The 25,312-nt window shown below is 33.5% G+C and overlaps 2 protein-coding genes and 1 long non-coding RNA gene across 3 annotated transcripts; 2 read left to right on the forward strand and 1 right to left on the reverse strand.

The window, feature by feature from the left end:
• Nucleotides 1-658: 658 nt before the first annotated feature.
• LOC140174840 (uncharacterized) lies at nucleotides 659-1,701 on the forward strand. Its single transcript, XR_011864787.1, has 2 exons — nucleotides 659-796; nucleotides 1,535-1,701. It is a non-coding gene; the product is annotated as an uncharacterized lncRNA (long non-coding RNA).
• A 9,772-nt stretch (nucleotides 1,702-11,473) lies between these two features.
• Nucleotides 11,474-21,643, reverse strand: LOC112707079 (vacuolar sorting protein 18). The gene is made up of 24 exons (XM_025758637.3): nucleotides 21,244-21,643; nucleotides 20,951-21,114; nucleotides 20,446-20,658; nucleotides 20,202-20,341; nucleotides 19,886-19,981; nucleotides 19,533-19,600; nucleotides 19,273-19,377; nucleotides 18,903-19,047; nucleotides 18,651-18,794; nucleotides 18,424-18,543; nucleotides 18,249-18,305; nucleotides 17,639-17,698; nucleotides 17,143-17,250; nucleotides 16,623-16,765; nucleotides 16,439-16,517; nucleotides 16,278-16,340; nucleotides 15,985-16,115; nucleotides 15,677-15,782; nucleotides 15,023-15,211; nucleotides 14,503-14,730; nucleotides 14,144-14,299; nucleotides 13,808-13,969; nucleotides 13,538-13,660; nucleotides 11,474-13,382 (listed from the first exon to the last, which is right to left on the reverse strand). The coding sequence occupies exons 2-24, from the start codon at nucleotides 21,111-21,113 to the stop codon at nucleotides 13,206-13,208; spliced, it is 2,976 nt and encodes a 991-aa protein (XP_025614422.1). The 5' UTR covers nucleotide 21,114; nucleotides 21,244-21,643; the 3' UTR covers nucleotides 11,474-13,205.
• On the forward strand, nucleotides 11,566-12,119 carry LOC112707080 (uncharacterized). Its single transcript, XM_025758639.3, has one exon. The coding sequence runs from the start codon at nucleotides 11,566-11,568 to the stop codon at nucleotides 11,848-11,850; it is 285 nt and encodes a 94-aa protein (XP_025614424.1). The 3' UTR covers nucleotides 11,851-12,119.
• Nucleotides 21,644-25,312: the final 3,669 nt, after the last annotated feature.

The raw sequence follows: 25,312 nt of genomic DNA on the forward strand, positions 1-25,312 counted from the left end.
CATATCTCCATCATTTGTGTATATATAATCAAAATTGTGAAGAACAAAAATGATTATGCTTAGAGTGTTTTTAACTAATATCTTTGAAGCACTTTTAAGATGTTCAAAATGTTGAATTGTCAAGTTAGCATGTTCATTCTTTATGATCTGGAACACTACAAACAAACTCAAATTCCACTTCCATTGATTTGGGTAGAAGATGGCTGTAATGTCCTAATTGTTTTTTTTGAAACATTTTACATCTAATTCCTTTTATTACTACCCAACCCTCAAATTTTATCAAAATGCCTACACTACCCTTATTTCCTTTTTCCAAACCTAACACTAATTTCAAAATGAACTCAAACACTCTCATCTCTCATCTCACACGCTACACACACACACAAAAAAAAAAACAGAGAGGGTGAGAATCAGGAAGAAGAATCTCACACGCTACACACACAGAAAAAAAAAAAAAAGAGAGGGTGAGAATCAGGAAGAAGAGAGGGGAGGAAGGGACGGTGCCGGTGGGGCTGGCAGCCGCTGTCGCTGTCGTTGTCGAGAAACAGAATGTGCAAGAGGAGCCGTCGTGAATAGAGAGCTGTTCCGTCACCGGTTGCCGTTCGGGTGAACCTTGGTTGCTAATGAAGCTGTTGGTGCTACTGGAGCTGAACCGTTCCTATCAATATCCCAAACTATCGCAGCTCCACATTGTCGCTGCCCTAATCCGAATTCTGCGCTCATTCGTTCCATTCTATGTCAATCCTCTAATTTTGACACTCTGGGTTCGGTATATTCGGTCTCTTGGGATCAAATTGTGAGTAGACTTTACATTTATAGTTGTTTGATTGGGCATCTATAATTATTTTAACATATATCTATTATGATCTTTGAATTATACTCACTATATTTGCCTTGAACGATTTTAAATTGATTAGAATAATAGATTTATTAGAATTTAATAATTCGTTTTTTATGAAATTTATACTTTTGGAACTATAAATGAGACCATATATACTTTTGATGAAGTTTTGTATTATTCCAAGATGTTTGATTTTGTTTGAATATCTGTTTTTGAAGCATTTAAGTATTTATTGCTATTCACTTACTTTAAAGATTGTGAAACATGTTTGAAATTTCTTATGATTGAAAAAGTATGATTGAAAAATATTTCTGATGTATGATTGGTTTGGGAGGCTCGTATTAAAAAGCCGTAGTTAACGGCGGTTATGACGTTAACTTAGATGCATCTGGCTCAGACCTCAACTAGCAGGGGCGTTGCTAGCCTAACATGTAGGCCACACGTTGGATCTGTTATTTCGTACGGACACACTAGAGGAAAGGACTACCCATAGAGGTGGAGCCGCCCAAGTGTGGACTTTTGATTTGATTTCTGTATGAAAACTCCCTTATTGATTCACTTATGAGTATCAACTACTATTTTTTAATTAAAATTACTTTGATAATAATGTTTATATGGTCTCATGTCGATTGTAGATGTATTGTCTAGTCACTGAGTTGTAAAACTCACCCTTTTTTTAAAAACATTTTTCAGGAACAAATACTTGACTATGTGAGACTTTCTTTTCAAGAGTAACGATCTGCACTGAATACCTAGTCTTTGTCGAGTTCCTAGATGTATGCTCCATATGTCACAAACAGGATCCAACTATTTTTAATTGTCTTAATTTTGTTATAAGTGTATAATTATTTATTTTAGAACTTGTATAATATTTGTAATTTTCCTATTCAACTTATATTTGGGTCGGTTAGGCTTGCTAAGACTATTTTCCTGAGCGCCGGTCAGAGCTCATTTTGGGCTGTGACAAAGTGGTATTAGAGTTTAGTTTAACCTGTGTAATATGGAGCAAGTGTCCTATAGTAGGATCACAATTGTATAAATAGAAGCGCCCCTATTTGTACAAATTGTGACACTATCAAATTAAAGGCCTATAGGAATGTCCCCTTTGCCCTCTATGTCGTTGTTGTCTTCTGATTACTACGATCATCAGTTCTCTGCCACTTCTTACTACTCTTGTCCTTTTGTACCCAATCTTAACTTATCCTTTGGTAGATTTTCTCGAACGTGTTTTTGCAATGGTTTCAGCTTTGGTTCTGGTTTGTGATTTCTCTCGTAGCTAGTTCGAATTTTTCTCCGATTTTGTGAATGTATGCTTTAATCTTCGTCTTTGGGTTGTTCTTTATGATTCCTAATGTCAATAGTTCATGAATTACTTAAAAGATTCGATCTATGTTTGCTATGAATTACCATATGATCCCTTTATAGAATTGTATTTGGATTTGTGGATTGCATGAATTTGTTGAGTTTCTGATCGAAATGCCTTGTTCTGGATTTGATAAACGATATTGGGATTTTTTTTCTTATGTTGATAATCTTTGAAGTTATAACATAATTTTGATTTGCTTTTGATTTTTCTTTTCAAATCAATAATTTTAAAAACTGTTATTCTTTGCTTAAGTATAGTAAATTATTTGGATAATCAGTTAGCTGGATCAAAAATTTTTTTTGATCTTGAAGTTTGTTTGTGCTTTTCTAATTTAATGATCTGGTTTCGTTATGGTTCAATCTTCAAGTTGCCAAGCACTCATTGATAGAATTAATGGAACTATTTCTGACTTGATAAGTTGAGAGAAAGTTTGTGAACGCTTCCTTTTTGGGTGGTGATTATAGGATAAATTTTGCTTTTGGCTAAGATATGAAATTTGAGAATTTTCTTAACTCTTTACTTTTTTGAATATTCGCTTGTTTTCAAACATTGTTCTTATTTTTAAAGATTTAAAAGATTTATTTTCTTGGTTTCTAGTGTCTTTGTAAGATTGGAATTGTAGATTTTAGATATTGAAAAGAATTGCTGACAATCTTTTATAAAAGGAGCTAGATATTCAATTTTTTTGAAAGTTGAATAAATTCTTTATGCGAGTTTTTCTCCTTATTATATTTAACTAATTATTATAAACCATACTTTTTTTATGAACTCCTTACTAACTCTAGTTTTAAATTATCTTATTTCTCAATAAGACCTAATGTTTCATGATTCACATTTGGTTAGGTTCGTGGAATAAAATAGGGTAAGTGAAATTATGTACTAAGGTATTAATTTGATGTATACAATAGTGCTTTAAAGAAAAATTTTATTAGGATTAGAAAGATATTAGCTATCTTAATACAATAATACATAATTCTTATTAACTTTGTTGCTTCTAAATTAAAAGTGAGAATCAATATTAAAATAACTTGAGATTTTATTAAGATAATCTCATAATATATAAAGACTACTTTAATAAATTTTTCAACAAGTTAGGATTTTTTTAGAAGATTGATAGTTTAAAATGCCTGTGCTCTAGTAACAAAGTTGCATCTATATTTATTATTCGTATTATTGAGTATTTATATGTTACAACTTTTTCACAGATACAATTTTCTGTTTTCTATTATGATATATGATATTATTGCTAAATATTTTATCTCTAACTATTAGAATAAATTGTTTCTTATGAATTGTTATTGTGATTATTGCTATTTAAGTCATCATTGAGTGTGATCGATATTATTATTGTTCGTAAACAATAAATTCTTACATATTGATATAATTAGGATTTGATTTCCTATTCAATAGTGACTCGGTAATGTTTTGTCAGATTTTCTAATATCTTTCTCTTTTTATCTCATTTTTATTATTATTGGTCTCTCACATAACATGTTTTTTTTCAATTCAGTATGCCTTGTATGATATTTCAAGTACCTTTAATATTAAAAAAATAATTTACGTCTTTATTATTTCTATATGACGACTTTGTAGGTAGTGTTCTAAATTTATTTAATTGATTTAGTTTTGTTATTAGTAGTAGTTAGTAGTGAGCAATGATATTGTTTTGTGATTGGACTTCTGAGTTTTTTGATTTATATGTAACAGTTGTTTCTATGCTTGTTAGGTTCACTTTTAGGTTGAAAATGAGTAAGGAATTTAGAAAAAAAAAAACGAAAAAAACTCTCATGATATTATATTTTTTAAAATAAGACATATTTGAGAAATATATTTTTGATAGTTAAATTAAAAAAAATAAATTATGACTATTATGATTATTATTTTATTTTAGTAAAATATATTTTTTGAAAAATATAATTTTTAAATTACTAAAGTTTCTCCTTATATTCAATTTTATTGGTGGATCCTTTTAAAAAAAAAGAAAAAAAAAGAAGCAGAACATCACAAGACAATAATATTATGGATGTGATTAAAAATATCAATTATGCAGTGTGAATAGAGATGTACATTAAAATGAACATGGAGATTCATAACTACAAGTTTGACTCATAACTACAAGTTTGACGTCCAATTTTATTAATTTTTATATATATTAATCTTTGCTACAAAGAACATATATATATATTTGAGTTTGTCTTTAATTCATGAATTTTAAGTTTAGTTAACTATTTATGAAGATGAATTTTCTTTTTGGTATTTTATCTTTATAAAAATTATGATCCATACTAATTTTATAAAATTTTTTTGCTATGTGCTTGAATTATGTTAAAAATTAAATTATGTTTGAAGATTTAGGCAAAAAAAAGTAGCAGTTAATTTATTATAACTAATGTTAGTTTGTGTTCATTGTAATTATGTCGTCTTAATTTCATGATCTTACATGTGCATTATTCGTAAATTAATTTATAACTGTATGACTATATAAAAATATTTGAGTGTATTTTATAATAATAATAAGTTAAATGTGCAGGTAAATTTTGGCCTTGAGGATAATGAGATGATTGTTTATATTTTCTCCTCATGTTTAATGTTATTTATCTATTATTTATAATCAAAAGCTATTAAATTTTATTCTGATATACTTAATATTCAAAGTTATGACAATAATTAATTCAAATGGACCTTGTCAAAAAATTTTAGATAAGGAAAAATGAGCATGTTAATTTTTGTGATAATTATTGTTTTTAATTTTTATAACTGTTCAATTGTCTTTTTAAAAGGTGCGATTAAATTTTCAATTTGTTGTTTTACTTTACTCCTCTGTTATTGTTTGTCTTATTGCTTGGAATTTGATTTACAATTATTATCGGCATTTTATTTAAGTTGTAAATTTGTTGCTATTCAGTTTTCTTTGCCTATAGTGTTGTTGCTTTTTATTGTTTTCTTTAGCTTTATTTGTCCTAATGTTCTTATTTTGGTCTATAAATATTATAAATTTTAGGTCTTGTATGTTCTTCCTCTTCTTTGATCTCAAATATTGTGTCTTATTTGATTGTGTTTCTAGTCATTCTCTTAAATCTTTATTAACATTATCATGGACTATAGTGGCCATCTCTAGTGAACTTTGCACCTATTTGATTTAACTTGAACTTGTTTTGACCTAATACTTCATGTTTTCTTTTATTGTTTCTATCAAAGTTCTTGATTCAGATTTCCTTGTTAGGATGTGATTGACTATCTTTTTGGCATACTTCATTGTTTTTGTACATCATTACTTAATTATGATCCTACACATCCTTCTAAATTCTTGCGAACCTCATCTGTGATGTTGCTCTTCTCTTCCTAAGTTTTGTCTCCTTTTCGATAAATTCGAGCTTGTTTCGATATCACGTGCGATTCCTAGATATAGCAAGCAATACGCTAGTTCTTTAGGACACAATTTATCGATGCTGAAGTTTGAAAAGTTGTAATCATAGGCTTGACATAAGATTGGTTGCTACCATGGATATGTACAACAGAACCAAGGAGATTATGAAGTAAGATTGTATTTTAAGGAGATTGACGTACGAAGTGAAGAATGCTATGTATATTTGAGTTGTTAAGGGAACGAGAGTAAGTGAATGTCAATCGTATTGTTTTAACACAAATCTACCTTGTAACTTTTGTACTTGATTATTCTTCTTTCTCATGTTTGGTAAAATGCTAAAACCATGTAACATTTTGCATACTGTTTTAATTTTCGAGGACAAAAATTTTGTAAAAGGGGTAGAATGTAATGTCTTAATTGTTTTTTTAAAATATTTTATATCTAATTTTTTTATTACTACCCAACCCTCCAATTTTATCAAAATACCTACACTACCCTTATTTCTTTTTTCCAACCCTAACCCTAATTTCAAAATGAACTCAAACACTCTCATCTCTCATCTCACACTCTACACATACGGAGAAAAAAACAGAGAGGGTGAGAATTAGGAAGAAGAAGAGAAGGGAGGAAGGGACGGCGTCGATAGGGCTGGTAGCTGATGGGTGGATAAATGTCAGTTAAGAATTTTTGAAAACTATTTTCTAAAACAGCATTGCAAGTACAGCCTTAATCAATGAAATTTTTATTATTAATTTCGAATGTGTTACAATTAATAATAAATAACCGGGAGTAGAATCTCGGGTCGTTTCCCTAAGAGTTGACACAAGATGCAAATTATTGGTTAGGATTTTTCTGAATATTTTTTTTTTGAAATTGAGAACAAAAAAATAAATAGCTAAAAATTAAAACAATGGATAACTAGCAAGAGTTGATAATTGATCTAAATAAAAGGCCTTAGTTAGAGGAGAGAATTGGAATTTCTATCCTGGTTGTCTTTCCCAAATGTAATGATAAAGGTTCATTGCTCCCATTTAGTTATCTTCTAGCAATTGAAGGGAAGTCAAGTGGGCGTCACTAACTCTAACTCACAAGTCCTAGTCACTTCACGGGAAGGACTAGAGTTGGTGAGATTTGAGCTAGCCAGCAATTTCTAATTACAGATTAATACTTGGGTATAACAACTCACGGGGTTCCAATTACTCAACCCCCACCCAAGTTGAGAAATTTACTTCATTAACATGAATGCCATTTTCACAAACACATGGTAGATGTAAACAAAAGACATGATAATTATGAGAAATTAATTAAATCAAAATTAGCACTAACAATAATTAACAATGATCAAACAAACAATAAAAATAAACATGAAAAATAATTCAATGCATTAATAAAATTTAAGAGTAACAAGATCCAGACATGAATTCAATAACCAAATGAAAAATAATATTCAGAGAATTAAAGAAGAAACTAGAAATAAAATGATGAGGAATGAAGGTAGTAGCAGCTCTCTCAAGATCTAATTCGAAAATCAAAATAAGAATGCCAAAACCCTAGAGAGAAGTAGGAGTTTCTTTCACTAGAATTCCAAAACTAATAAAAAAACTAAAAGTGAAAAGTGAAGTCTCTAGTCTCAGCTCCATCCCTGCCTCTAGTCTGCGTTTTTGGGCTTGAAACTGGGTCCAAATCAGCCCAGAAATCGCCCACAGCGAGTTCTGTTAATTGCAGCACGTGATGCTCTGTCACGCGTACGCATCAGTCACGCCTATGCGTCGTTTGAAATTCTGGTCACGCGTGCGCGTCGTTGGAAGGATGGCTCGATCACGCGCACGCGTCAGCCATGCGTGCGCGTCGCTCCTCGTTTCTCAAGTCTTTAATTTCTTGTGTTCCTTTCACTTTAACATGCTTCATCTTCATCCTTTAAGCCATTCATGCCCTATAAACCTGAAAACACTTAACAAACACATCACGACATCAAATGGTAATAAAGGAGAATTAAAAATTAATAATTTTAAGGCCTAAGAGACATGTTTTCAATCATAGCACAAAATTGGGAAGGAAACTTAAAAACATGCAATTTAGTAAGTGTGAGAGTAGTTGACAAAACCCACTCAATTCAGTCCAAAATATATCATAAAATAGTGGTGTATCAACAGTCGCCGTCGTTGCCGAGAAACAAAATGTGCAAGAGGAGCCGTCGTGAATAGACGGTTGTTCCGTCACCAATCGCCGTTCGGGTGAACCTTGGTTGCTAATGGAGCTGTTGGTACTGTTGGAACTGCACCGTTCCTGTCAATAACCCAAACTATCATAGCTCCACATTGTTGCTGCCCTAATCCAAATTTTGCGCTCATTCGTTCCATTATACATCAATCCTCTAATTTTGATACTTTGGGTTCGGTATCTTCGGTCTATGGGACCAAGTTGTGAGTAGGCTTTATATTTATATTTATTTGATTGGGCATCTACAATTATTTTAACATATATCTATTATGATCTTTGAATTATACTCACTATATTTGCCTTGAACGATTTTAAATTGATTAGAATAATAGATTTATTAGAATTTAATAATTCATTTTTTATAAAATTTATACTTTTGGAACTATACATGAGACTATATATACTTTTGATGAAGTTTTGCATTATTCCAAAATGTTTGATTTTACTTGAATTTCTATTTTTGAAGCATTGAAGTATTTATTAGTATTCACTTACTTTAAAGATTGTGAAACATGTTTGAAATTTCTTATGATTGAAAAAGTGTGATTGAAAAATATTTCTGATGAGAAAATATTATCTTATCTAATTTGATTGGATACCTTATATATTTGAAAGATTAGAGATTTATTGTATTTGAACTATATGTTTTGAATTGGTTTGGGAAGCTCGTATTAGAAAATCGTAGTTAACATCGGTTATGACGTTAACCTAGATGCATCTGGCTCAGACCTCAGTTAGCAGGAGCATTGCTAGCCTAACATGTAGGTCACACGTTAGATCTGTTATTTCGTACAGACATGCTAGAGGAAAGGGATACCCATAGAGGTGGAGCCGTCCAAGTGTGGGTTTTTGATTTGATTTCTGTATGAGAACTCCCTTATTGATTCACTTATGATTATCAACTACTATTTTCTAATTAAAATTACTTTGATAATAATGTTTATATGATCTCATGTCGATTATAGATGTATTATCTAGTCATTGAATTGTAAATTTATCCCTTTTTTAAAAATATTTTTCAAAAACAAATACTTGACTAAGTGAGACTTTTTTTTCAAGAGTAATAATCTGCACTGAATATCTAGTCTTTGTCAAATTCTTAGATGTATACTTCATATGTCACAGAGAGAATTCAATTATTTTTAATTATCTTAATTTTGTTATAAGTGTATAATTATTTATTTTAAAACTTATATAATATTTATAATTTTTCTATTTAACTTATATTTGAGTCGATTAAATTTATTAGGAGACTATTTTTCTGAGCGCCAGCTCATTTTGGACTGTAACAATGGCAGCATCCCACGTATGTTTTGGCTTCTATATACACTAGAAAACTAAAAAAGTATCCTAAAAGAGAGTGTGCTTTCACTTGGTAGGATTGGTCTTCATTTCTGAAACAATAAAGGGTGTTAGCTGGATAAAGTAACTAAAAGCAAGTAATTGGTTCTATACAAGACACTTTCTATTTAATTTAGCACAATTATATTATATTATACATGAAAAATTTATGAAATAATAAAAAAATACACATACATATATATAAATATATATTGATTTTTGACTGATTTAATAATTGATATTTTTATATATAAATAATATTTTTGAATATCTATAACTGAAAAATCCTCAATTTTGAGGATGGATAAACACAGAAATAGTATCCATCCTTTTTTAATCTAAAATTGTAAACAAGTTGTAGCTATAAATTAGACACAAGTTAAATTAATTGACAATTAGCTAGCAGCCACTATCATTATCTAAATTATGGTAAAGCAAATATGGATTTAACTAAACTCAAGATAGAATAATAATTCCTCCTCAAGATCCCAAAGTGGAGAGGTGAGAGGTCCACTTAATAAAGTGAGCATATGAGAATACAAATATCCTTTTTACAAAAGCAATATCTTGATGTGTAAGTGCCAATTTTGTGGAATAATTATTTTAATCCCTAAGGTTAGCATCATTAGCATTGATGATTGAGCTGCAAATATTTTTTAGTTAACCTGTTATTAAGAAAATATAAACTTAAAATGAGTGCTATAAAGTCAGTTATTACTTACTAGGTCCACAGCGACTATTATTAGGAGGTAATTCATTATGGAGTATATGAAAATCTTTTGGTGCTATGAGGTGCAATTTTAATTTTAATTATAATTCAAGTCTTCTATCTAACAAAGACTTCGTGTCACTATCTCGTTACTTTTGATATGGTTTCTTTATAATGCAAAATAATAGTAAGTCTTTGTTTTATATAAAGACTAGGTTAAAATATTTTGCAAGGTGTCGTCAGTGAATATTTGCGAGATCCTCAATACCTAAGCATATAATAAATAAGCCATAAACCTATTATATAAAATAAGATATCGATAATATAATGTATAATATGACCAATATAAACGTAACCTACGTTATTTCTTTTTTAAATACTACTTAACTAAAGTGTGTGAGTTGATAATTAAGTACTACTTGTTTACATCTAAAATCAAAATGAAAAGTGAGTCAATAAAGATAACATCTGAACCATGGAAACCTTCATGAACACATTAATTAATTCACCAATTGCCTAAATGTTAAGCCAAATAAATTGTGTACAATGTAAGTCTATGCTCCTGATGGAATATAACATAATACAAGGTCGGGTATAAGTTAAACATTTCACACCCAACACGAGATTTTTATCGTACTAAAATATTAATTTATAAGTAAATGGAATTGAAAAATAAAAGATGTGTATTCGTAAAGTGCCAAATGTTAATTGGAGAAGTGAAAGAAGCCTGGTGCATGCACGTAGAGGAAGGAACAATATTGAATTATTGATAATTTTTTTTTATTTCATTTTCTATTTTTGTTATAATATCTGGCCAATGAGAGCGAAGCATGCACGTGATGCCCATCCCCAGCCCATAAGCATGGGTCTGATCGGGTCACAGGCCCATATCATCGATACTGCATGAAATACAACAACGTGTCGCCTTCATACACTTCAACGTGTGACTGAGTCAATGACTACTCTACGATAAATTCATAAAATAAATAAATTAGAAGGACAATAATACCCCTCCGTAAGAATAGTACTAGGTGGGCCAGATTCCATGGGAAACGGACAGAATATCATTATAGAGTGGGCCCATGATGAGTCACGAGAATTGAAGAGAGAGAAAGAAAAAAAGGATTAGCTTTTGGATTTTAGCACAAAGAAAGGAGGGACAGAAATGTCAATCAACAACGATACATGGGTGAATGCATTAGTCACCAATGTCACTTTCGGATAAGCCCGCCACCTGTTTCTTTAGAACCCCACCTCTTCCTTCTTTCTCTTTCTCACCTAAACAATAATTAATTCATATTAACTCTATGCTTATTATTTAATCTTAGCTTAGGATCCTCCCCGATCTCGACCCTATCCTTGTTTGAAATAATAAATAAATTAAACAGTTTAAATAACATATCTGTGCTATACTAATTTCATTTTACAATCTAAAATTCATTTAAACCTATAAATTAGAAAGTAGAAACAAAATTAAAAAATGGATTTGGAAGGCTGCAAAATTCTAAACAGAGAAAGGAGATAGGGGCCCACCATTAAGGCTAAACCACAATTATTGAGCACCAAAACCATGTCCTAATGAATCTCATCTCCTTCTATAAATAACCCCTTTCTTCTTCATTCTTTCTCATCCACAACTTTCTACAGCGCTTCTGAAGCAAAGGGAAAAAAACATCATCGGAAGAAAATAAATAAGAAACAACGTTAAGAAACACTAAACCATGAGTTACTTGAACCGTGTTTGGATGGCTGCCACGGTGGCGGTTGCGCAAGGCCACACCGACCCAGGCCACAAGTGCAAAACCGCCGTCAAGTCTATCCATAACAACCGCACCCGTCTCTTCTCTGCCGGAGGCCTCTCTGATCTCAGGCCTTTGTCTGGCCTTATGGGATCTGACGTTGCCGGAGCTGCGACGGGGAACGGTTCCTCCGCCGATGATCGACGGGGGCAAACCGACGACTCTCTCCGGAAGGTTATGTACTTGAGCTGCTGGGGCCAGGGCTGAGAGCCTCCGGCGTCGTCGCCGTCTTCGGCGATTTGAGCTCACCGGATGAGGAGTTAGTAACCAGGATCCTGGTCTCGGGTCGAGATCGGATCTGAAGAGCCAAAAGGAGTGGTTGACCGGGTCAAATCGAGTGACTCTGTTGATGAAGAGTGTTAAATATTTTGGCTTTCGATAAATATTGTAAATTGAAAACTGTACATATGAGAATGGTTTTCTGACCTCCGTAAAATTTGTAACTTCGGGTTATGAAAAGTGGAAAATTTGACATATCTAGTTATCTTCTTTCTCTTTGGAGTTCCAGCTAAACCTACTTAATGTCATTTTGAACTGAATTTTCGTGCAACTTAGATTCCCTTGTAATCAAAAGGATCAGGCTAATAATCAGGGAATTTTCTTCCTCCATAATTCATGAGCTTAAAAAATTGCTGAGCTTTTATTTATTTATTGTTGGGGATATACAAATTATCTTTATACAAATCCTATGTTATGGTTGTTGGTACTACTGTTAGAGGACTTAAATAAATCAAGCAGTGAGTAGTTAGTTACTTTGCTCCAGACTCTACTACTCCAGTGAATTATTATTTTTTTTCTATTTTTTTAAATAAAAAATCACTGTCTTTGTTACCAGTTCTGGAGTTGCCTCTTGAATCAAGCAAAGACGTTTTTCTGGTGTCTTTTAGATGGTGATAAAGGGAATATTACTAGTGTGAAACTGTGAATATTGGCGCAATTTTCAGAACAAAGGAACATATAGGCCTATAATTTGTAGGCAGAGATTCGAAATGCCCCTTTAGTACGAAAAAAGTTCTCTGATTTCTGAACAACACTGCCTAAAATGGAAACATCTGGGAAGCCCCCAGCTGGAAGGTATGAAACTTGACATTATTAGGGATGGGAAACAAGATTATGACCTTTACTTTCATATTTTGGTCAGACCAAGTCATAGTTGAAACAGCCTTAAAATTAGTCTTGTCTTAATGGCCACCCCCTTTTCCTGTTCATCTGATGTTGCCTGATGTATTATTGTACAAATGTCTCGTTGTATATGAATTGAGTGTAATTTTACTCAAGAAATAGTAAGATAGAAAATTTTATCAGGAAAAGGAATATATTCAAATTGTATAGGAACAAAAATTGGTGTAACAAAAAGGCTACAATAAGGCACAGGATTTACAATGGGGATTGGGACATTGGGTCAATAAAATTACCCTGGAAATTAAAATCATTACATAAACAGTAAACACTAACATGGGAAGAGAATGTAAACATAGAGAGAAAATGGATTAAAGAATAACAGAAAAAAACACACTGAGCTAATGTTACATTGGTGTAGTATCAGCAACAATTTATCCAAATCAAACAGGCAGGGAAATACTCCTCTGGGGTCCAGATGCAACGTTTGGTTTGATGTCCCAAGATGCAACATGATGGTCTTCCTCAGGAAGTATAAAAGGCAAAGAAATCTCTCGGATCATCAATTCTCCACAAAATGGGCATTCACTAGCTATAGCATCATCCAATTGTGCTCGGAGCTGCCCCATCAATTTCACATAAGAGTACAGAACACAAAAGTTATTAGTCCAAAGTCCATGAAAATCACCCAAAGATTAACTCTTTCAAGAGCAATTCCACTTAATAATAACAATACTGATAGATGTTACTTGATGCATAAGAGTTCTAAACGAACCTTGTCTACAGTAGTCATGCTAGGTATAGAATCCTCTGATGAAGAAAGGGTACCATTAGATTCCCTTCTTGCTTCACTGCCTATCAAAGTAAGTTGTTTCTGTAGATCCAGAATATACTCGGCCTGTAACATTTCCCATTCAATTCAATTTAAATGAGGGTCTTTGGTGATAACAACAAACTTTCAGATAAAATACAGGAGGAAGATTCACAATGGAATATCAAGAGGGGGGGTGGGGAATATAGGAGGAAAAATGGTAGTATATTTTACATGGGATTCAACTGTACAGCGAGTAACATGGGCAATCAGGCATTGTGCATGGAAGGCATGTCCACAAGGGAACACATAAAAAGGAGCCATTGGCCCTACGGACGTATAACCACGCCCCATGCCAATCTCCCTGCCGGCAGTTAATATTTTCCGGCGACATACCTAGAGAGCACATTGAAAAATTATTTCATACATTAGTGAAATTCAGCTACTAAATTCCCATGTAAGCAAAAAGCATAGTGATTTTAATATTAGTATGGTACATAGGTGAACATATGAACATTTGCAAAGGATAGATGCAGTATTGCAAAAACATATTATGACGAAGATCAATACCCCGCATTCCTCATCGCGATCAATAACAGTGCACCTTTGAGCAAGTGCACTAATATCTTTTCTAATGTTGTCAGCACCATGGGTAGCGTCATTCATCTCCTCCTTTAGTTGTTCAATTTGCTTGTTGTAATCCTCCAATGATGAACAGATAGCCTCCTGAATAAATTCATAAAAGCATCATATTACTTTGCATATAACATTTTTGTGTGTTAAAATTCAAAGATGAAGTAAACGTTCTTCCATTCATTTGCAGGAAACACAGGAGAAAAAGACAATATATTTAGCAGGCATCGTTAAACATATTGATCATAGTTTAATGTTGTTAATCAACATGAGTAAACCAGAGAAGAGATAAGTACCTTGAAGTCATCAATCAGGGCAAAATCAGGAAAGAATGGTAATATATCCTCTATCTTCAAGAGACCATCAGTTTCTTTAAGGAAAGCAATTGCCTTCCTTATGTTTTCCCGCTTAGTTCCTTTTTCTTGTTCAACAACGTGCTTGGCGATCATGAGCCATAGCTTCTTTCTCAAATCTTCATCATCCTCAACTTTATCGGCTTCAGCCATTGCTAGTTCTGGATCAACCTAATGCAGAAGAGTTAATTAGAACAAAATAAAAGTCACCTTTTAGAAGAGATAACCTCTTCAACATATTTTTCTTATGATGTATAAATCTTGCAAAATAAAGAATTCCTAACTGAATATGTTGAATAACATTTTCCAAACTCAGACTCTTGTAGAACTCCAATATTTTAAAAAATTGCAAGAGGATTAAAGGAAATAAGCAAGAGAGATGGTGTTCAAAAGCTCTTGATGAAGAACATTTGATAAAAACATCTCAGAGCTGCTTGAACACAATATTACGGATTAGTCTAACCTGTAGGGCAAGAGCAACTGCTTCTTCATGCATAGACATCATGCTGTATATATGAACACATGCACGCATTCTTTTTTGCTTGAGGCAAAGGCGCAGGGCATACTTAGGATCATAGAAGAATTCGGGACCATTTATTTGTCCCTTCCCAAACTTGCATTCTAGGAAACGTAGAAGTGCACTATCATCTTCCTGAATAGACAAATGGGAAACAAATTGAATACAAATATAAGTGTTAGGCACAATATCAATATCAAACATGTACAAGAGTCGTAAGTTCTGTCAAATCTAATCAAAATGAACCAAAACTCTCATGCATTGGCTGCAAGAAATGCGAAGATTTTTAGGAGTTAATCAAATTTATCTGATTTCCCCAAGGCGCATGTTAAAACTTCTGTTGTTCAAGTATGTTTGCAGTTGAAATCTAAACATGACATTTCAGTTTTAATAAGGACAATGTTACAATATAACTATTATCATGTTGCAGTCCAAATCTGTCATTTCAGCTTTAGCGATTGGCGCAAAGAGCAGTTGTTGGTTACATGCATGAGAAGTGAAAGCACAGGCAATTATAATGTCAAATAGTACAAAGAATGTGAAACACCCTTCTAACCACCACATCAGGGGTATATATATACAAGAAGCAAACCACTCAACCTGCTTTGCATATAAAGAAAGCAGCAAGTTATGAACTCCAGGATCTTCGTTATGCAATCTATGAACACAATATTCAAGATATTTGATGACCTCATGTGTCTCATTCCTGCAAGTGAAAAAAGTGGATATAAAATAAAACTAAAATTCTCAAATAGAATATCATGAAAGTTTATGAAAATCTGTTGGATGCAGGTGGAAAAAAGCTAAAGGAAAACAATTCAATTGATGAATAAAGGAGAAAATGCAAAAGGGAAATAATTGAATTGGTGAACTCATTTCTGAAAATGATAGAAAATGGAATGCCGTACTTTGCATGAGATTCACTGGAATAACGCATCATTGCAGGAATCAATTTTCTTGGGTTCAGGTTCTTCGTAGCCATCCATGACTCCACAGTTTCATATGCATCAAGGGCGATAAGGTCTGGAGCAAACTTATACTGCATAGGACAGGAATGTCATTCATTACTTACTATTTTATAGGCAGAGATTGAGAGGCCTCAGTGCCAAACAAAAGTAATACAAAATAAAGGTCAAGAGGAATGAAATAATATAGAGGCAAAATTGTTATCACTTGCCCATCACAAAAGCTTGAACAATACCTGAAGGTCTTCAGGCACTGAAGGTTTCTGAAGCACTTCTAGTGCTTTTTTAGCTTCTCCTTGCTGAAAGCAAAATTCCACAAAAACAGAAGGAAAGAACAATGAAGTGAGATACTAGTATCAGATAGTCTTTAATAACCACATGTAGCAAAAGTGAGTACCTGAATGTAATGGTGAACTACAATCTCATAATGACCTTTTAAGCTAGCAAAGTATACCAACTCGTCAACCCTTCCATAACTGTCAAAAGCAGCAAAAGCAGAATTAAGCTAGGTAAAACTATATATGTGTACAACAAAGATCATCAAAATTCGTCCAAAGACATAAAGAAGTATTATACACTACCTTTCTAAAAGCTTCATCGTGGTGGCTTCATCCAATTCATCCTTGCTGTCACTGAGGAAAGCACGAAACTCCTGAATGGTTGATTGGTACTCTGAATTGCTATTCTCCAAAGAAGATTCATCTTCCAAAAGCAGCCGATTTATCTAAAGATCAAGGTACTTTCAAAATTTATTTGCATATATAGAGAGGGAAAAAAAAAGGAAAAAATAATGACACAAGTCGTGGACAAAGAATACAGCCAATTCAGTGATTCCATTTCAAAAACCCTGCATTACCATTTTTTCCCAACAATGAAAACCAAAGCATAATTCAGTATTCTTGCTTTACTATCAAGCAACAGGAAACATGACTTGGTCATTCGATGACATGAATTTGTGGTTTTCTTAGAAACAAAAATGTGGTATTTATTTTCTATTATTTACTTAGAACTGTTTACAATGTTTTCATCATGCACTCACGTGTATATCATTGACAGAAAAGGGCAAGAAACAAGATAAATTTGTCAGGCATGCAGTAGAACCTTGTCCAGATATAATTCAGTTGCCCATGTGGATATCATTGTTATCTGACATTTATCGCCTTTTTCTAAATTATCAAGCTTCCGCAGTAAGAAAGTTCTCAAAGCATCCTGCAAATAAGAAGAGATATCGAACTTTTATATTTATGAATCAAATTTTCAAGCAGTGAAATATAATGGCAAAATATAAGATGTATAAATCAAAATCAGTTTCCTATACCTATGCTCACAACAAGAAGCTATAATCGTAAGGGATTAAACAGGCATATGAATATTATGATGAAAACTAAATTTATCTTTTATCAGACTTGCACGCAAAAGAAGGCTGGAATAAAGCAGCAGAGCACAATTTAATGAGAAAATCCAAATTAAACATGAACTCTTCCAGAAATGCTCAAACTGACAAGTAATGCAGCCATATAATCCCTATTTAAGAAAGGGGAAAAAAGGGCCTTCTTCTAATTCGCATAATAGAAAATATCAATAAAATGAGAAGTACCTGTTCACCAGCACTTATGAACTTCAAAGTGACTTCCTCAAATGATAAAATATAATTGATCTGCAAAATCATATTCCTGTCAGTTACTATTCTTTTGGGATAATAAAGGTGAGCATGACTAGAAACGAGAGAATCATAGGCATGTACCTTTATCACCAAAAAAAAGGCTTGCTTTTATAATCAAATTATCACAATTTTGTGGAGATAACGATGAAAAGAAATTTTAAAGCACCAAACTTCAAATCTATAAATGGCATTTATAAAAGATATACCAAGTGGCCTTTGTCAAGGAAGCAATCCTATACAGAATTTGGAGTAAAAAGAAGGGACTTTTCAAAGTTCCACATATGGATCTCTTAAAGTTTGAAAAGATTCATTGGGTAAGATGTATTATGATACCTGAGCAGGGAGCAATATGCTATAGGCCATTTTCATTATCAATTAGACCGTGATATGAATCTTTAAAGTTATCTCCATGAGAGACAAGTCCACTGATAAATATAGTGGACCAAAATCCAAGAACGCAATGCATTTACTTTTAGGTTACCAAGTTTCACATAAGCAAGGTAATTCTTGTACAACAATATATTGAAACTAAAAAGAAAATTACCTTGGCATAGAATGATGCAGCTCTAAAATAATCTTTAGATGAAAATGCAGCTTCAGCCTGCACCACAAAATATTCCAATTAAACACCAAATTACAGCTTTTTGGTAAAATAATCTGTGAACTTATATGACTATGTAACCGTTTTCTGGTCAGAATAAAAAACTAGTGGGCAATACCTGCACTAAATATACTTGGTCCCTTTGAATAGGATCACGGCAATTTGCTAAAGCAGCAGCATACTCTTTCATGTCAAGATACACTTTCCACATATCTCGACCCTCATCATCAATAGACACCTATTAAATTGCCAAATCCAACATCAGCCCCGATTACTATTTAACCAACCTAGTTAAATGCGAAATACGAGAGACTGCAAAAATAAGACAATAATTACAATACAAACCTGAAAGATAGAGTTTTGGTCATATGCATAGAATAATCCAGCTGTGGCATCACTACATAATCCAATAATACCCTTCGATTTTGATTCTGAAACTTGATCAAACTGAAGTTCCTCTATAATATGTTCGCTAATTCTGTTTACAACCTACAAATGTTCATAATTTAGCAAGCATTCATAAACGCCTAAAAACAAAGCTTTGTATGGGATAAGCATTATACAAAACACAATTAAGATAGAGAAGACTGTACACACCTTGACTTTATTCCCTAAAAGCAACAAAAAGTGGAATTCAGACAATGCTATTGAACATGGTTTGATCATTTCTGATCCTTCAGACAATTTTGAGTAGTCCAAAAGAGCCTTGTTCTCAATGAAATTTTCATTCCCACTTGAAGAACTGTCAAGTTATCAAAAGTTTGGGGAGAAAGGCTAATAAGTTCCTTAGAAAAGAACAATATGGAAGGGATTTCACAAAAGACTACATTGAGATTCACTCCTAAAGCATAAGTAGCATAGTTAGAATCAAGATTTGCAGACACGAGACCACATAATAAAAAATGGAATGAATCAAGTTCTATATTTTATAAAATAGATAACAATTTCAAGACATTCTCTACCCCACCTGTGTTGCCCTCCACCAAAATTTAAGCCACCATGGTAAATACCAGCTCCAGAAAGCCATGCAAAATGGACAGCCCTTCGTTGCTTAATGTAAAAATGCAGCTCGCTGAAAATAACAACGAAAAGATGAGTACACACAACATAAGTAAAGGCTACAAATAACAAGGAAATATTCAGCCACTAGATATCTACATTTTTTCTGAATGTTCCCAAGACATAACACTAATATGACCAAAAGAGAGAAAGGAAAGAAGTAGTTGCCTGTGTGGTATTTCGCCAGGAAGTTCCATGAAATGTACTGTACGGTCTGCATAACTTGAAAACACAGTCTACACTTGGATAACAATCAGCATAATTAAACTTTGAACTAAAATAAGCATATAAGGAAAAGGGTAAGATTTATTAATGTGATATTTTTATTTTTATCAAACATGGTTTAATAGTGTCATAGAATTATACCTTGTTTTAGCACAAACAAGCAATTAAAAAGTATCCAACAGGAATAACCTGTTTATAGATACTGTACTACTAATCTTTTCTCTTAATAAATGGTAGTAAGGAGAGGTTATTCCAGTACGCAAAGCAAATGCCAATATCAATAGTATTCGACTTACTTCTAGTGACCCAAAGCCAGTGAAAGAATATAGCCGAGTAGGAGTAACAGCCATCACATAATATCTAGTCCCATTAATTATGCTAGCTGTTTCCATCTGAAAAGAAAAAGAAAAGGAACCAGTAATTTAATGTCTTGAGTCATATTTGAAGGAAAAGTTGAGGGGAAAGCCTCTAGCTTAGTATTTATTTATTTATTTTGTTAATAGGAATAGTAAACTCGAGCTTCAGTTTCCTTGAAGAAAATAAAAGAAAAAGAGAGATGGAAACCGCTAAACTCTAAAATCTTGAAAAATGAACCAAAACAATGTATAGAACCTGCAAGCCCATAAAAGCTTCTGGGAGTTCTGATAATTCAAAGAGAAATTTAATATACTTCTCCTTCTTATCCTTCTCATCCACAGCCAATTCATGAAGTTGACCATTTTCAGTACCAAGAATGACTTCTTTGGTGGAAACTGCATTTGAGAATTTCAATCAAAACCTCAAGCAGAAATGAGCATTTACTTACACAAACAAGCAATTGGCATCAATCAATTATATGATGAACAATAAACTCTACCTTCAGTTATCTGTTGCCTATTCCACGCAACTGCATTCACAACAAGACCTTTCAGCTTGCTCAAAACTCGAGGCTTGGTCCATTTTGCATGAGTATAGAAAGTTTCAGCTCCCCCAGGACCAACAACAGTGGCAATGCAGTGACTCCCTCCAGGATCAACAAAAACCCTGTGGATCGACTGCTCCCCAGGTCGACCCGCAGAGAGATCAATCTCTGCACTCCAAACAATATCACATTCTTACCAACCCAATTGCACAAACTCCAAATTCCAGAATAAGCTCAACCACACAACTATCAACTAAGCAAAAGGCTAAAAAAAGAAGATGAGAACCTACTCCATCTCTAGATAAAAACATAAACAGAGTCGCCAACTAGCTACCCCAAAAGAAAAAGTTACTGAATTCACAACAGGATGTCAACCAATTTGAACTTTGGATAACACAGGACATGCTCAAACAATCATGGCAAAGGCAATGTGATGATTCCAAAAGGTTGAAATTTTTACCATTTGAATCGCCAACCCCAAAATCATGCCTGATGACCCATCCTTTGCTGGTCCCAATGACGATGACATCGTTTCCAGCAGCCATACATGTGATAACTCCACGCCCTTTAGCAGCATATCGTTCTAGAAGGTCCACCGTAAACACTTGCCTCCCATGATCCATCCTATAAATTTCAAATTCATTTGTACATTTAAAAAAAGAAGAAGATATTTTCAATTGAAATTAAGCACAATTCATGTTTAAGGTACAAAGACACAACTTGATATAATGGGATCTGCCAAAAAGAGCTTACTTGATCGACGGATGAATGGTTTAGAGCTGAAAACTTGGAATTCGGTGGTTTTGATCACTGCTGATACCAAAACAAAATCACTGTGGTTTCTGTTTCCACATGGAACTAACTTTTTTTTCCCATCATACACCGGAGAAGACGATCAATTGCGATAGTTTTGCTGGGAGAACTGAAGCTAGGAGGCATCTTCCATGGTCCTAATAACTCATGGGCCATCATGGTCCTTCGCAGTTTCAAAAATTTTAGTATGAAATACGAACATTTAATTGATGTGTGTCTTTGTTAAAGTTTATAAAAAAGGAAAGTATGAGGAGCCAATGAAACATTTATACAATGTGCACAATGGAGGTTTATGGAGTATTAGAGATATAATTATTAGTGTTACATTTTTTCATCAGTTGAAGTTTTTGGGATGAGTGGTATCATGATATGGTATTAAAGTGCTAGATCCAAAAGGTCAAGAGTTCGATCCTTGGTGAACCCAAAAATTAAACTAATTTTTCGAGAAGATGTTTATTATCCCTTGTATTCGGATGGTTATTCTAAATAGTATAAGAGATGTTCATTTCATAACTCAATAGTCATTATACAAATAGTCCATTGTTTCTCTAGCGGAATCTTTATAAAAAATACATAGAATTTAAGTTTTTTTAATGTGTTTATTATATATTTATTGAAATAAAATATTTAAATTTTTTATAATAATAATTTTAACATATATTAATTAAATACTTATCATAATTTTATCTAACAAATATTTTTCTTTTTCAAACTCACTCTAATTGAAAAGGAATATTATCCTATAATTACCTTTTATTTTTATTTTTAGATAGACATTGATATAAATTTTGCATTAATTTGTTTTTTTATGATTAGACGAGTCAACGACTCTAAAAGAAGTAAAAAACAAAGTCACAAATAAAAAAAAAAAAAAAATACTCAAGATTCTCTTAATCGAAGAAATTTTATACAATCAAAATTTAAAGCTAACTTAATATCAAGAAGAGCAGTATAAAAATTATACATACTGAAAGATAGATCTTGTCCTTTTTAACTAACGCATCTGCAATCGAACTAACTTCTAGAAAAGAATGGAACCAAGAAATATTTGCAATTTTAGTGGCCTAAACACCAATGTCATCTACAAGGAGAGCACATAAGTGGTTAGCACGGCACCCATTTCTCAAAAATTGAAGGGTAGAGGCAAAGTCAGATTCCACAATAAGAGTTGTATATTCTTGAGCACTAGTAATTTATAAATCACGGGCAATGCCTCACAATTCATCATAAGTTATCGAGTAGCTTCCAAGATTGTAAAAGAAACCCAAAATAAACCTCTCAAGTAATCTCTAAATAAATCACCACAAGTAGCACTATTTAGATAGTCTAGAAAGGATCCATCCACATTAAGTTTCAACACTTTTTTCATTGGCGGAAGCCATTGAATGAGACACTGCGGTTCAACATTGACAGAACTCCTTCTTTAGTATTTATCAATCTTTAAAATCTCATCGGTTCGAGCTCTAATTTGGTGTACAGCCAAGGAAACAAGAATAATCTTTCTATCAAAGACAAATTTATTGCAACAAAACAAAAAAAAAGCAATAGCAACACCAAAGAGGCAAGGCTAGTGACTTGGACGCCCCAGGTGGCTTTCCAACCAATGAACGACGTCTGTGTTGAAGAAGGAAGGTGCTTGGACAGCAGGGATGAAGGCATTCCATATGTTCTTGGCAAAGTAACAGTCATGTAAAACATGCTCCACTGATTCTTCATGCTGAGTGCAACGAGGGCAAGACAAGTCTTGAGTTAGGTAGCCCCTTTTTCATTCGGCATTAGTTAGAATGGCTTGGCATGCAGCGAGCCAAAGAAAAGAGCGAGTTCGTTCGGGACCCTTCTAACTCCAAACCAAATTAAAGAGCCGATTAGGGTTGCTAGGAGTGTCTTGAATGGCTTGATAAGCTGACTTGAGGCTATATGCTCCATCAGGTGAGGGTGCACACGCAATATGATCAGCTGGCTTCCAAGGGAAATTGGGGGGATAGTGCCAAGATTCTTTTGACCACATCCTCCGGCAAAATCTCCTTGAGTCTCACAATGTCCCGTGATCGTGAAATGGTAAAAAAATCAGTCAGGTTCACAGAATAATCAATATCATCGCTTACCTGAGTTGTGTGATGTTTAAGCTTCCCTAACCGAGGGACCCAGTTGTGCTTCCAGAAATCTATTTTAGAACCATTCCCGTTACACCAGATATATTTATATTCCATAATATCCCACCTGGCACAAATTCCTTTCCACAAGTTAGAGCTACTTTGTTTTTGCTCCACCTTCGGAATAATGTCATTTCCGCTTCCATAATTTGACCGAAGAACTCTAACCTACAAGAAATTTTTATTTTCAATAAGCTCCCACCCAACTTTCGTCATAAAGGCATGGTTGAGCGTACTAGCATGGCGAATCCCCAGACCACCCAACTATTTTGGTTCGCAAACTTTCTTCCAGCTCACCAAATCAATTTTGCGAGTTTGATTGGTGTCTCTCCAAAGAAAATTCCTGCATTTTTTATCAATAGCATTACAAGTAGCTTTAGGTAAAAAAGTAATTTACATAGTATAAGATGGAATAGAAGAAAGAACATATTTCACCGTGCCAAAGATAATGAGGAGGCTTTCCAAAAATTTAGTCTAACATTCAGCTTGTCAATAATATTATTAAAAGTGTTTTTCAAAACTCTGGAGTGATGAAGAGGCACACCCAAATATTTTTCTAAATCATCTTTTCTGGAGAAAATTCAAGGCTTTCGAGATGCTTGTTCTAACATTGTTCCTTATATTTTTGGAAAAGAAGATTCTAGTGTTATCTTGACTGACCTTCTGCCCAGATCTATCAAAAAGGCATTAAGGCAAATTATTAATGACCTCGGCTTGTTCCAAGCTTGCTTCCGCAAATAAAATTAAGTCATCTGCGAAGTAAAGGTGAAAAATTTTCGAAGCATCTCTTTTCAAACGAATTGGTTTTCAAAACCCATGCTCCACAGCTGCATCAATAAGTTGAGATAAGTATTCAATACACAGAACAAAAATGTAGGACGAAATAAGGTCTCTTTGTCTGATGCTCCATAAACGGTGTGAATTCTTTGAATTCATCCCCATTCTAGAGAACTCTCATTTTAGCAAAAGATATACAATCATAAATGAGATTAGTTATATGGGAGGGAAAGCCAATATCCATTAGGGTGTCCTTTACAAAAGACCATTTTAATTTGTCATAGACTTTTTCGAGATTAATTTTAATAGCTATCCAACATTTTTCACCTTTCTTGCTTCTCATCGAATTAATAACCTCCTAGCTTATAATAATATTATCCGATGAATGTCTTCCCAGAATAAAGCTACTCTGAGACATCCACTAACTGAAAATCCATCAACACAGAGGCCAAACTGATATGTTACATCCTATAAAGTTATCGTGCACTCCCCAAATGGCATGTGAAAGGTGTGGGTCTCGAGACGTCATCGCTCCACAAATACACTAATCAGTGGTTCATCAAGTTTAAACCAATAATTATTTAACCTTGCAACATGTAGTAATCCGGCACTATCTAGGTACGACTTTATACGGTCATGCAATATCATCTTCTGTTGCCTATGAATGCTCTTTACACATCGGGTTAGCTGATAAAACAAGAATATATAGTCGCAACTCACCAATGCATCATAACAAAAACATATATTATTAATAGTGAAACCTACCCCTAAACCCCGCAACAACCACAATATTCTTAAGCATTTTACAACTATATAGATTGTAAACAAGCTTGACAACTGACCTCTTCGTCGATAAATTTCACAATGTGTGCAATACTGTTCAATCGGTACATGTCTCCTTCGTTCCTCGCTCTGCTTAACCAAAATTATTATGGCCCCACCATGCACTTCCCCCCTCCGCCACCTACCAAACCTTCAACCGCCATTGTTGGCAGCTGCCATCGTCATCCTCCGTAACCTTATTGGTCGTGGCTCCGCCATTGACCTAGAAGTTTCTTCTTCCTCTTCCGCCGTTGACC

Source organism: Arachis hypogaea, chromosome 8 (assembly GCF_003086295.3).
Source record: "Arachis hypogaea cultivar Tifrunner chromosome 8, arahy.Tifrunner.gnm2.J5K5, whole genome shotgun sequence".
Lineage (NCBI taxonomy): Eukaryota > Viridiplantae > Streptophyta > Magnoliopsida > Fabales > Fabaceae > Arachis > Arachis hypogaea.

Excerpts from the sequence above, each read along its gene's own strand:
- LOC112707079 (XM_025758637.3), bottom strand. The coding sequence starts at position 21,113 with ATGGATCATGGGAGGCAAGTGTTTACGGTGGACCTTCTAGAACGATAT. Across the intron at positions 19,601-19,885 it reads CTGGCTTTGGGTCACTAGAA|ACTGTGTTTTCAAGTTATGC; the intron begins GTAAGTCGAATA and ends ATCCAAGTGTAG. Across the intron at positions 18,795-18,902 it reads TTTTAGGGAATAAAGTCAAG|GTTGTAAACAGAATTAGCGA; the intron begins GTGTGTACAGTC and ends GAACATTTGTAG.
- LOC112707080 (XM_025758639.3), top strand. The coding sequence starts at position 11,566 with ATGAGTTACTTGAACCGTGTTTGGATGGCTGCCACGGTGGCGGTTGCG.